The 14,306-nt window shown below is 39.2% G+C and overlaps 1 protein-coding gene across 9 annotated transcripts in view; it reads right to left on the bottom strand.

Annotated features, from left to right (window-relative positions):
* The window catches only part of LRBA (LPS responsive beige-like anchor protein), a 746,530-nt gene that overhangs the window by 72,094 nt on the left and 660,130 nt on the right, over positions 1 to 14,306 (bottom strand). For all 9 annotated transcript variants that reach the window (XM_055550583.1, XM_055550584.1, XM_055550586.1 and 6 more), the window contains exon 48: positions 12,219 to 12,386. In XM_055550583.1, coding sequence (XP_055406558.1) covers positions 12,219 to 12,386 — 168 coding nt within the window. The remainder of the gene's footprint in view (positions 1 to 12,218; positions 12,387 to 14,306) is intronic.

The raw sequence follows: 14,306 nt of genomic DNA, 5'->3' as shown, positions 1-14,306 counted from the left end.
TATACCAAAGATATTTTCTGAAAGAGTGGAAGTGATCTTTTGTGGTCCTCCTCAAATATGCTGGAAAAAATGAGGGAATTTGTTTCCAAAATGTATGAAAAACAATCCTAGTTCAGCGAGTTAAAAAACTGATTACAGGTACTCTAATTTCTGAGAGAGGTAAGTGAAGAAATTGTAACCTCCTTCATCTTTACTGAAGTTACACAAAGATCATTATATATAAAGTCACTATCCTACCAACATTAAAAATGGCCAGTCCCAGAAAGTAATCACAAAAGACCTCCAAAGAGTCAAAACCAAAGTCAATATTCTTATCCTCCTGTTAACCTGCATTGCTTGCTTGAATTTTCAAGCAGATACTTTTTCCCCCTCACAAGAGTGAAAGAGCAGGAGTTTGGCTTTTTCCTTTTGATTTTCCAGAGGAAAAATTTTCAGCATACAGAAAGTAGCAAATAAAAGAATTCCATGATCTCGCTAATCAAAGATTAAATAACTATTTTCAGTTGCTGCTGCTGCTGCTGCTAAGTCGCTTCAGTTGTGTCCAACTCTGTGCGACCCCACAGACAGCAGCCCACCAGGCCCCTCCGTCCATGGGATTTTCCAGGCAAGAGTACTGGAGTGGGGTGTCATTGCCTTCTCCGTATTTTCAGTTAGATGACCATATAAACGTCTAAGATGACCATATAAACATCAGAAATTTCCTAATGTATAAATACACATCACAAAATTTGTATTTTCTGTTTCAAAACATGATCTGTTTTTGTATGTAATATGGCAAAGTATTTTTCCATAACAATAAATATAGAAATATACAGCAATAATTTTAATGATGTATATAGTAGCATTTCATTGTATGGATTTACCTATATTTATTTAATCAGTTTCTTTACTGTTAGATATTTATGTGGTTCTTGTGGGGTTTTTTTTTGCTATTATGAGCAACTATGAAAGTGAAAGTCACTCAGTCATGTCCAGCTCTTTGTGACCCCATGGATGATACAGTCCATGGAATTTTCCAGGCCAAATACTGGAGTGTGTAGCCTTTCCCTTCTCCAGGGGATCTTCCCATCCCAGGGATCAATGCATTGCAGGTGCATTCTTCAACAGCTGAGCCACAAGGGAAGACCTGAGCAACTATATCTATTTTCTAAAAATTAGAAATTTTTGTTATTTTTCATCTTAGGCAGTCCAACAGGTAAAAAATGTGTTGGATTTTACTGAATGCAGCTGAATTTCACTGATTACTAGTGAGGCTTCATTCATTTATGGCCTGGACTTCATCTTTTGTGAATTATCTATTCCTGAACTTTGTCATTTGTTGTCTTTTTTTGGACGTACAAAAACTTCAGTTTTTATGTAGACAAATGTAACAATTTCTTTAATGACTTTGGTTTTGTTACTGACATACAAAAGGGGCCTTTTCCATTCCAAGATTATAAAACTACTTACTACAGTATTTGCTATGTCCTGTAGTTCAGTTTTTTATACTTATACTATAGCCTTTATTCCAAATAAATATATGTAATTCATTTGTAATTTCTTTCACTTTAAGATGTGAAACAGGGATCTAAATTTATAACAATTAGCTAGCTGTCTTAACATAACAGGTACATAAGATAGCCTTTTCCCAGTGATTTAAAATACCACCTCTATCATATATTCTCATATCTATTTCTGAAACTGGAGAAGGAAATGGCAACCCACTCCAGTACTCTTGCCTGGAAAATTCCATGGACAGGGGAGCCTGGTAGGCTACAGTCCATGGGGTCACAAAGAGTTGGACATGACTAAGCAACTTCACTTTCTTTCTATAGTTTCTTTTGGAGAAGGAAATGGCAACCCACTCCAGTGTTCTTGCCTGGGGAATCCCAGGGACGGGGAAGCCTGGTGGGCTGCTGTCTATGGGGTCGCACAGAGTCGGACACGACTGAAGTGACTTAGCAGCAGCAGCAGCAGAACGACTAACACACACACACACATTTCTGAAAGCTCTATTCTGTTTCACTGAACGTTAAAACTAGAGCACAGTGTTTTCGTTACTCTAGTTCATACTTTGAGGAAGTAATCAAAACCTATTTATTTACTTTAAATTTAGTTTTATCCTGGTCTTTTGGTTTCTCAGGCTATCATGTTTAAGAAATAGCTAATTGTAGAGTAGGAAGGCAGGTGTCCAAAAGACAGACATATTGACACAGGAACAAGAAGTGAGAACTGATAGTTTTAAAGTAGAAACAGGAAAAATATAAAAAGAGAGCATACCAACTGAGAAAGCAAGTAGTATGGAATTCTTTATTGTAGGGTCAAATATACCACAGAACAATCACTAACATTAATAAAAAATAATATTCACTAATCACATTCTTCAGTGGTCTTTACTTATTACTGTCTATAGGAAAGTGGCCTCTACGCCTAAACACTGCAGAGCACCCATCGTTTCTCAGGCACACACAGAACAAAGACCGAGGTTACTTAAGTCTCAAAAAGATTTCAAAGACTCTGTGTCACATGTATTGGTCTTCAGCTTTAAATTAAGCTACAGTTAATAACAAAAAGACACCAGGCGTGGATGCATGAAGGCGCAAGCTTTTGCCGCAGAGATGACCTTCACGCTGAGGCCCGAACGACAAGGGCAGGAAGAGAAGGAAGGCCGGTGTCACAGCACACGCAAACGAGGGTGAGGACGGCAGGGCGTGAGATGAGGCACGCAAACGAGGGCGAGGACGGCAGGGCGTGAGACGAGGCACGCAAACGAGGGTGAGGACGGCAGGGCGTGAGATGAGGCACGCAAACGAGGGCGAGGACGGCAGGGCGTGAGACGAGGCACGCAAACGAGGGTGAGGACGGCAGGGCGTGAGACGAGGCACGCAAACGAGGGCGAGGACGGCAGGGCGTGAGATGAGGCAGGAAGGCGGGGGCCAGACCCGCGGACCGAGCAGAGCTCTATTCTGCGTTTCGCGTGAAATAGGAGAGCTTAAGTAGAGGAGGGACACAGTCTGATTTACACTTTCAAAATGTCACTTTGGCAGCTCAGCGGAAAGTGGACTGCAGGTAGTTAAGCGTAGGAAAGGGTGACCAGGCCAGTCAGGGGAGAGTTGATGGTGGTGGCTTGGACTAATGACATGACACAGACATAAATGGTTTCCAAATGTGTTTTGGAGACACCATCTACCTAACCACTCTTGGTCGTCAGCTGCTTATGCTCCCGCCACCCCGACCTCTCCCCACACATTGTGCTCTCTGCTTTGAGCTCCCCTGCCCCTCCTACCGCTGCGCCTACCCCTCATTCCTTAAGGACTATGCTCAGGCGGGTTAGTACTGCCTCAGTCTGGGTTGGCTGTTTCTCCTTTGTGCTCCGACATGTAGTGGAAACATCTCACTCAGAGCACATCACTGTCCATACAACTTCTAAATACTTATTTCTGACCTAATAAAACTCTAGCAATGAACTGTCTTACACTAAGGAGTTGCTTGGAGAAGGCAATGGCACCCCACTCCAGTACTCTTGCCTGGAAAATCCCATGGACAAAGGAGCCTGGTGTGCTTCAGTCCATGGGGTCGCTAGGAGTCAGACGCGACTGAGCGACTTCACTTTCACTTTTCACTTGCATGCATTGGAGAAGGAAATGGCAACCCACTCCAGTGTTCTTGCCTGGAGAATCCCAGGGACGGGGGAGCCTGGTGGGCTGCCGTCTATGGGGTCACACAGACTCGGACACAACTGAAGCGACTTAGCAGCAGCAGCAGCAGCAGCAAGGAGTTGCTAACTAAGCTCTCAACTTTTGGATATAGCAAATACCATCTATATGATAAATGACAGGAAAATTCTGCATATAAGAAAGGATACAGAATTGTTCTAGAAATCATGCCCCTAAATACAATTATATTCTAAATATATTAAAGAAATAATTTAAGGAAATTGGTTTCCATTTTTTTGGAAAATAAAAAGTATTTTGTAAACTTAATATTCAACTCATCATTTGGATTTTGGAAGGTTTTTTCCTTAAGAAAAATATTTATTCTTATTCATATCTGACTCTGAATTCAATTATCTTAAATTTCCCTTCTTTTTAAATTACTTCTTTCCCTGTTTTTTAGTTTTTTTGAAATGCTGGTAGAAGGAAGAAAGGTGAATGAATTAAACCATAATCAAAAAAATTAATCATCAGAAAATAACAAATCTTTATTTATTTGTACTTTGTCTGTATAGACAAGAAATGTGTGTGTTAGTCATTCAGTCATGTTCAACTCTTTGCAACCCTATGGACTGTAGCCCGCCAGGCTCCTCTGTCCACGGGATTTCTCCAGGCAAGAATACTGGAGAGGGTTGCCATTTCCTCCGCCAGGGGATCTTCCCGACCCAGGGATCGGACCCACGTCTACTGCGTCTGCTGCAGTGGCAGGATTCTTTACCATCTGAGCCACCAGGGAAGCCCCGCAGACAAGAAATAGGGTATATTAAAAGTGGCGACGGTAGAGAAAAGGGTACCGAAAATAAAGAAATAAAGAGGTCAGTTAGAATAAAGTGCTCAAGATAAGAACAAATCCTTTAGTTGGAGGTCACAGATATTTGGGGAGAAAAAGCATATTTGCCTGAAAAAATAATTCTTTCTGGTGTGTGACATATGCAAATACAGACAGAGTTGTATATTGATAACCCAGCTGTTTTCTAAAAATTAAAAACAACATAAAAGTTTAATGTGCTGCAGGCTGTTTCTCTGATTACTCTTCCTCCTCTTATGGTTATTATTTCTATCGTTTAGTGCTTTTTTTATAGAGAGATTATTTTTATGATCACTTACTACACCATATGTATTAACCATTCATTCTAGAATAAAACCTTCTCTTGAGGAACGGAGCTTTTCCCAAATAATAGGTGCAAACATGACTTGTTTGTAGACAGCTTGCCTCTGTGTATGACTGTGGGGACATCTAAGTGTTCCAGATGAAAACTAAGTAGACAGTAGTGAACAGAAATAAGGAAAACTAGAGGTACTGAACAAAATGTCTAGTCTGGTCTGCTTTAAATGCTAGAGAGGCCAAATCCATCCTGATACCGTTACTGTGATTTTGCAGGGATAATGTTTTAGTATAAGCCAAGTGTATGCACAAATTTCCTAATACTAGAGATGTTAAAGCCTCTTAGAAAAACGAGATTCTGAAGGAAAGATGGGACAGTCTGGAGATGGGGCGGAGAGCAAATCAGAAGACGGCGGTAGTGGAAGCTTTGCAACTAGCAAGACTTGACAAGACTTGGGAGGCTGTCCTGGCACGGGGCTGCAGGAACAAGGCTGGCTGGAGATGGAGCAGTGGGAGCTGCCTCCCTGGGCTTCTGTGCACGAATGTACGTCATTCTCAAAGTGCAGGAGGAAAAGCTTTATGAAGAGAGAGGCAGTTTGTGAACAATCTTTCTGAAAGATTGTCCTACTTCCACATCACTCTATTCTGTTACGCAGCCTTTTTTCTTCATAGCACTTATTACTAACTGAACTTAGTTTTTACTGTTTATTTTCTGTGCATCGAGCTCCATGAGGGAAGGGTTTTGACTGACTTTCTTGCTCATCACTGTATTTTTAGGCCCTTGAACAAAATGTGTATTTGTTGAATAAATGAATAATTAATGAAAGAATAAACTCTTCCAATTTATCAGCCCTTTTCCTTACTTATCCAAACCAGCCTCGAGCCACCATTTCAACAATATCCCTTTAACAATTTCATTGACCACGCTTCCACTCTCAATTCTTTTTTATATATATTCTACCATACTCCTATGGCCAAACCCCCATCTCTCTCTTTCCACATGTATAATTACACACACACATACCTTCTCTATTCAACTTTTTTCTACATCTATTCTCCTGCTATTGAGAACAGAGGAAAACAACATGGAAAGGAAATAACAGTTTAAGGTATCTCCACAAACGTTACCTCACTCTTGGTACAAACTCTCATGGAGGCGGCTGCCATCTCGCCTCATCCACAGACAGTTACTTAAACTAGTCCCCAGGCTGGCCTTCCACTCTACCCACGCAAGACTGTATTCTTTCCTGCTGCTGCTGCTAAGTCGCTTCAGTCGTGTCCGACTCTGTGCGACCCCATAGACGGCAGCCCACCAGGCTCCCCCGTCCCTGGGATTCTCCAGGCAAGAACACTGGAGTGGGTTGCCAGTTCCTTCTCCAATGCATGAAAGTGAAAAGTAAAAGTGAAGTTGCTCAGTCGTGTCCGAATCTAGTGACCACATGGACTGCAGCCCACCAGGCTCCTCCGTCCATGGGATTTTCCAGGGCTTATCTATCTGTGCTCTGGATTTTGTTTTTTTGTTTTTTTTTTCCTTTTTCTCATAGAGCTTAGTGGTCTATTACATATTCTCTTTCCTATGACACATGCTTCTCTTTGGAGCTTTCCAATTAACAGAGAAACATCATAAATTACCTACCCATTAAAAAAAAAAAAAAAAAAAACTCCTTCAGAGTGACTGGCAATGGATATGGGGTTTCTTTGTGGATAGTGACAAAATGTAAAATTAGATTGTAGTAATAATGCCTGTACAATTCTGGGAATAAACTAAAACTAAGTGGGTGAATTGTATCATGTGTGAAGTATCTCTTAATAAAGCACTGAAAAGTTCTTCTGTTATTTCCTTTCCTCACTGCGTTTAGTTGTTCACGTCCCATTCACAGTACAGTCCTCTTTAATCCAAGCTTCTTTCTCTAATGATCCTTAGAATAAGCCAATGAGGAATTTTCAGTTGTTTGTTCAGTCTTCTTTGAGACAGATTCTAAAGTATATGCAGTTATGTTACCAAACTCCAACCCACTTATAATACAGTTAAGATTACTTTTCTTTTTTAAAATTTTATTTATTTTTGGCTGTGCTGGGTCTTCATTGCTGCACGTGGGTGGGCTTTCTCTAGCTGCTATGAGTGACGGGGTCAGAGCGGGGGTCGTGAGGGGGTACTCTCTAGTTGCAGTGCATCCAGGGCTTCCCAGGTGGCTCAGACGGTAAAGAGTCTGTCTGCAATGTGTTTGATCCCTGGGCCGGGAAGATCCCTTGGAGAAGCGGGTGGCAACACAGTCTAGCATTCTTGCCTGGAGAATCCCATGGACAGAATAGTCTGATGGCCTCTAGTCCACAGGGTCTCAGTCAGGACTGACGGCTGACACACACACTCTTGCTGTGGAGCGTGAGCCCAAGGCATGCGGGCTCGGGAGTTGCGGTGTGTGGGCTTAGTTGTTCCGCGGCATGAGGAATCTTCCCAGAGCAGGGATCAAACCTGTCCTCTTCATTGGCGGGTAGATTCTTCACCACTGGACCGGCATGGAAATCTCCTAAAGTTACTTTTCATGACATTAAAATTACTTTTTCTGGCACCTCTCTCTTTTGTCACCTTCAGCTCATTTCCACAAACCTAATTCCCCACCATGGTCTCTTTTACCGATGTACAGGAGGCTCATGCAGTTTCTTCTGTGCAGCTATCCTTCACTCATAACTCTAGCAAGTGTTCTTATTCACCCTTCAATCTCCAGCTCCAGCCTCTCATTTCCCAAACATGCTGGAATCTGCAGTCTAGGTTCAGTGCCTAGTCTCCAGACCTGTGCACACATATAGTGTACTTATCTCTATACTGAATTTATCACAGTATTAGAAGTGCTTATTTATCCATGTTTCTCCACTAGACAACATACTACAGCTGATAAGGGCAGGGACTCGCCTTTTCACTCTTTAACCTTATTACATAATTTAAGTTTGGTAAAAAGTTGTTGAAAAAAAGTTAATGACCTAGTCTTGTTTTTTGTTTTCTCCTTGTCTCACTTTACAATGAACTGTGTATGAATCCTTTAGGAAACAGTCTCTAATAACTTCTCTAGCGTTAACATTTTATGATTTTTTTTTAAGATGCAACTGGTAATTCTTATTCTTTTTTATAGCTGGGTTTTCTAACTCAACATTTTAACAGTGAACAATATAAGAAAGGAACTAACACTTGTTGAGTACCACGCCAGGCCTTTTTATCTATTATATGTCATTTAAATCTGCATGAAATGGGCCTCATCCTACCAGTTCCATATACAGAGTCTCAGGAAGAGCTAAGTCATACAACTACGGGCACTGGGGCCAGGAATCAAATCCACGTTTATTTGTTGCTTCTACTGTATCACCGTGTCGTGTCACAAAACTCAGCACCATAATATGGAGTGGATATAATAAAAGATCACATTTGTTTCAATAACATTCAGGAAGCAAATATATATACTTATATGAATAATGCTAAGTAATGAATTGATATAGTCTGTTAAGAACCCTGAGTATCCACCATACTTAGAATATATCAGGTCATGGTTTTTGAGTGAATGCTGAATCTAATACATAATATATATGTATATAAATAAAATAGGGTGCAATGAGCTGGAAAGCTCTTCAGCTAAAGGTTAATTTGCTGATAATTAACTACTTGGAGTTGTGGGGGGAAAAAAGAAGTCAAAGAAACTTAAAGCAAAAGTTTTCAACAGAGCTTCCCTGGTGGTCCAGTGGTTAAGAATCCACTTGCCAATGCAGGGGACACAGGTTCGATGAAGATTCCGTGTGCCACGGGGCAACTGACCCTGTGTGCCCCCAGCTACTGAGCTGTAGGGCCTACTATTGCGGCAAAAGAAGCCACTCGCTGAGAAGCCCAAGCATGGTAACTCTAGAGTGGCCCCTCACTCACCACAACTAGAGAAAAGCCTGCGCAACAGGACAGACCCAGACAGTCAAAACTAAAATAAATAAACATTTAAAACATTTTTTTAAAGTTTTAAATAGTCTTTAGCAAACACTGATCATGAAAAATACTGAAAGCTTACTTGATATGGCAGTTTCTCAAAAAGTTAAACATAGAATTACCATATAATCCAGCAATTCTACTTCAGAATATACCCAGAGACTTGAAAGCAGGGACTTGAACAAGTATTAATATATGCATGTTCGTAATAGCTAAAAGGGGAAAGCAACCCAAAATATCCACTGACAGACAGATAAACAAAATGTGGTACATACATATGATGAAGTATTAAAAAGGAAGGAAATCTGACCTATGCTACCACATGGACGGAATTTAATAAAATAAGCCAGTTACAAAAGGACAAATATTGTATAATTTCACTTATTGAGATACCTAGAATAATCAAATTCCCCAGAGGCAACAGAACAGTGGTTGTCACGGCCCGAGGGCAGGGAGAGACAAGGAATTACTGTATAAGGTATACAGAGCTTCAGTTTGGGAAAGATGAAAATTCTGGAGATAGGTGGTAGTGACGGTTGCATAACAATAAGGATATACTCAATGCCACTGAATTATAAGTCAAACCACAGTAGAAACCAATATTTGAAGTCAGGACATGTTAAAGTGGAATAAAAAATATAATCTGGTGAACACATATACGTCAATACACATCCAAAGTCTCAAACGGTGCACAGTCACTAGTCACTGTGTGCTCGTTTGTGTCTGACTCTCTGCGACCCCGTGGACTGTAGCCCGCCAGGCTCCTGTGTCTGTGGGACACAGGCAAGAATTCTTCTGGGCGAGAATACTGGAGTGGGTTGCCATTTCTTTCTCCAGAGGATCTTCCCGACTCGGGGACTGAACCCACATCTCTGGCATCTCCTGTACTGGCAGGCAGATTCTTTACCACTAATGCCACCTAGGAAGCCCAATTTCAAATATTCTACCAAGCTAATTTAACAAGCATTTATTGTCTCATTTATTGTCCCAAGCAAAATCCCATTGCTTAGAATCTGGATTTTGAAAATTTGGTAAGCAAAGATACATCACAATCTTCTAGATGTCTCCTGTTCAATATCATATCCACTAACCATATGTGGCTATTTAAATTCACTACAATGAAACATTCAGTTCCTCAGTCAGACTAGCCACATTTCAACACAATGGTCACATGTGACTAGTGGCTATTGTATTGGGCAGCGTAGATATAATGAACATTTCCATTACCCCAGGAAGTTCTGGACTTTCCCTGGTGGCTCAGATGGTAAAGCGTCTGTCTACAACGAGGGAGACCTGGGTTCGATCCCTGGGTCGGGAAGATTCCCTGGAGAAGGAAATGGCAACACACCCCAGCACTCTTGCTTAGAAAATCCCATGGATGAAGGAGCTTGGTGTAGGCTACTGTCCATGGGGTTGCAAAGAGTCAGGTACAACTGAGCAACTTCACTTCAGGAAGCTCTACTGGAAGTTCCATTGCTTTTTTAAGATTATACTGCCAACGGGATATGATAAACTCCTTTGGTAAATAACTGAGGTGTGAGAAGCAGGGTGGGTCAATCGAGAATAAACACAAAGAGCCAATGACACTGATCTGTAGAGAAAACACCTAGCTGGTGGAATGACTCACTTTTTAACTAACAGCATCACAGAGCTACAGAGAGCCATCCTTTCTGATCATAGCTTGCACAAACTTGAATGATGGGAAAGGTTCAGCTATATTGACTTGGACACACAAGTTTTAAAAAAAGGAATAGGACCCTCACATTGGGAGAAATAGTATTAAGTACATTTTCATTTGCAACTCTACAGAATATAATGGAATTTCAAAATTAAAACTACTCAGATTTTATAGCACCATAAAATAATATATGCTCATATGTTAAGTAAACAGGACATGACAAAGCCAAATATATACTAATTCCAGTCACAGAAGTAGATATGGATAATAACTAAAACACAGAAGCAGGTATTAAATAATTATGGACACTTATAGTACCACTATTCAAACTTGGTTAAAACAATAAAAAAGAAAGTAAATGGGCCTATTCAATTCTATTGTAATAATGAATTATTTACTGTTTTGTAAACAATTGCATGTTTGCTCCAACCTCAGTTTCATACACGGAACTCGGTGTATATTTTGTGTTATGCAGTCAGTTGTTGCTCCAATAAAACAAAATGTCCCCTAGAAGGAACATTTTCAAAGAACTGAAAAATTGTGTCTTTTAGAGCCCATCTGATCCCGTTCAAAAATAAACTAAAAACCAGCAATTGCAACCTATGTGATTTAAGATAACTGCATCAAATGAGCAGTGCTTTTGTTTGTGTACCCATCTTCTTTATCTAGCACATAAACCAGGTGACGATACATGCTGGCAAATATATTTAAATATGTACTTTCATATACTGTCAACATGATAAGGTCATAAATAGAATTATAAAGAAATACATCAAGTGCCAGTGAAAAACAACAAACCTTACTTACTACAAATGATGTTCCCTTTACAGTGATATACAACTTTCCCTATGAATCAAAACTCCCTGGTTTCAATAATGTTCTCTTCTAAAATTGTACAGACGTATAAGGTTTTATCTGTTCAATTTCACTAACATACATACATCTTTATATATGAGGTATGTTAACTGGAAGAAGAATAATTAAATTAAAATAGTTAAAAAAATTTAAGGCCATACACAGGCTTTTTGGTGAATACTGTATTTGTCAAAACTGTGTGTTGAGTTTTATTTAAGAAAATCAATGAGAAGGATAAAACAGTTCTCAATAATGTCCAGCACCAAGTATGCTGATGTACGAAAGCTGCAGACTTTATTCTTAACTTCTGTTTGGTTATACGTGTTCAGTTCAGTTCAGTCGCTCAGTCGTGTCCGACTCTTTGCGACTCCATGAATCGCAACACGCCAGGCCTCCCTGTCTATTACCAACTCCCGGAGTTCACTCAGACTCACGTCCATCGAGTCAGTGTACTTGTACATAAATATGTGTTTATCATATTATATGCTTATAATCTTATTTCTTTAACAAATTATTTTCCTAGTTCGTTAAACTAGTGAATAGCCTTAAAGGTTATAGAAATAATAAATATGATTATTGTCCCCTTAAAGGGGTCAAATTGAAAAAGTTCTCATTTTATATTGAGTCAAACATCAAGTCCCAGGTAGGTCACTAACTTAAAGGCTATCCTGCTTACATTACTTTACCCGGCTGGTTTCAGTTTGCTGCTGCGGCTGCTGCTGCTAAGTCACTTCAGTCGTGTCCGACTCTGTGCGACCCTATAGACAGCAGCCCACCAGGCTCCCCCATCCCTGGGATTCTCCAGGCAAGAACACTGGAGTGGGCTGCCATTTCAGTTTCATCATCAGTAAAATGAAAGCGTGGGGAAGATGGCATTTAACAGCTTCTGGTCTAGAGATACATGTTAGACTCAATCAGGTAACCTACCTCTCTCAATACAGGATCAGTTATTGAATTCAGATTAACAGCTCCTTCATAGGTCAGGTAATAGAATACATTGAGGGCTCGAACAGCCTCTGGTCCTTGCTGTTTATAGCCAAAAATGAGGTCAATCCACTGGTGAAGCTGGCAGGAAACAAACTCACTCTCCAGGGCCTGAAAAAAAAATGTAGTTTTCATTATTATGCTGAGTTCTATTTTTAAAAGATAAGAGAGAAATTTAGAATAAGCATTGAAGTTTAACTCTAAACTGTGAACCAAGTTAATCTGAAGTCCTTATTTTCCACTAGAATTTGTTCTCCTTTTTTATAATGAGAGACTCAGCAGCACTTGTCACACTGAATTACAACAGATTGTTTATATCTCAGTATTCATCTACGTGTACTATAAGCACTGTGAAGGCCAGGACTGGGTCTATCTTGGTCACATTTGTAACTCAGGACCTGGCAGGTACTCAATTTATGTTTCAAAGAAATGAGGTCATACAATGTAAAGGCTGGTTTGAAACAGCCAATGTGAAAATATTAAACACTGACTATTCACTTGAAATATTTATAATTTTTCCAGAATTAAAACATTTTGCTGCCCACTGCAACAACCGTAACCACATCATTTGGTTACTTCAACTGAGTTTTTATACCAACAGATTAGACCTTGGGAGTGATCCTTGTAATTACTGAATTATTATTCTATGTAATAATATCAAATTGGACTGAATATTTGATGCTATAAACATAACAGTGTCCAATAAATAATGAATGAACATAATTAAGTTTTCAGTAGAAATGCTGGGCTCAAGATCACTTCCAATTCATCACCATATTCCCAGAGTTACAAGCACTGTACCTAAAACACCATAGGCGCCAATAAATGTTTGCTGAACTTAATAAAGTTTAAAAAGCTAAAGAGTTTTCATAAGCAGAGACTTGTTTTTTTTTTAAAGAAAAGTATTCATTTGTATATTATTTAATGTTGTTAAAAATTATTCCAACATAAAACCATGATGGGCTAGTCTATCAATAAGTAATGTTGTTTGAATAACAGAGCTCTCAAACTCTGAAGTTTAATTTGAAGTGTACCAAGTTACATCAGGTAATGTATCACACTGAAATTCTTATTTTCAGAGTCATAAGTGTATGACTGGGATGCATTTTTGGTGTGGCTTAATGCTGTATTATCAATATTATGAAAAGAAAACTGCTGGTTTTAAAACAAAATTGACTAACTTGTCTAGCAAGCAACCAATAAGATATATAAATAATCTTGTGACAAAAGATGTTCCAGAAGTTCACAGGTATACACTTGTGTACATATGTGCTTTATTAAAATGAGGGCCTATGAATAAGAAAACTGTTTATGGTTAAATTCAAATAATATATTTCCTTTAATAACATTTAACATGGCTTCATAATATATCATATATCATAAAGTGTAAAAATAAAACTCTAGACAATTCTCATATTTCAAAGTATACCTGGACTGAAATAAGCCTTAAAAATATTTAGCTAGTTTCAATGGAAAAGTTACTGTTTAAAGCATCTCTTATAAAACTCACTATACTTATAAATTTAGTAAACAGCTAAGAGAGCACAAAACTTCCTCCTATTTTATTTGACATAGGAAGACAAGGGACTGTAATAACTTTCAGTAAATTCCTATTTTTAGCTCATAGATTTAAAATTAATCTGAAAATCCAGGAACTACTGATGCTAGCACACAAAAAATGATACGTCTGTTTCATTAATTGAGGCCTTGGGTAGTGATGGGAGTGTGGGGTGGGGGTGGAGTACATGTTTAAAGTGACACATAAAAACAGCAATTGTCTTAATTTGTGTGCAGCGCTCTCTACACAAAAGCCCTAAATATGTTCAAATTAGAGCAAGCTGCTTGATTGTCACTGCAGTCTCATGTCACATTAATGCATGACAAACATTAAACCATACACTTAAATGGCAATTTATATCATTTAAATGTTTACTGCCAGACTAGCTCATCACTCATTTAAATGTGACTTTCTGACAGCTAATTTCAGTTAATTTTCTCCAATTCACTTAATTAGAACTTTCAATCAGAGAA

This window comes from Bubalus kerabau, chromosome 16, assembly GCF_029407905.1.
Source record: "Bubalus kerabau isolate K-KA32 ecotype Philippines breed swamp buffalo chromosome 16, PCC_UOA_SB_1v2, whole genome shotgun sequence".
Taxonomy (NCBI): Eukaryota; Metazoa; Chordata; class Mammalia; order Artiodactyla; family Bovidae; genus Bubalus; species Bubalus kerabau.
This window is presented reverse-complemented; position numbering and strand designations above follow the sequence as displayed.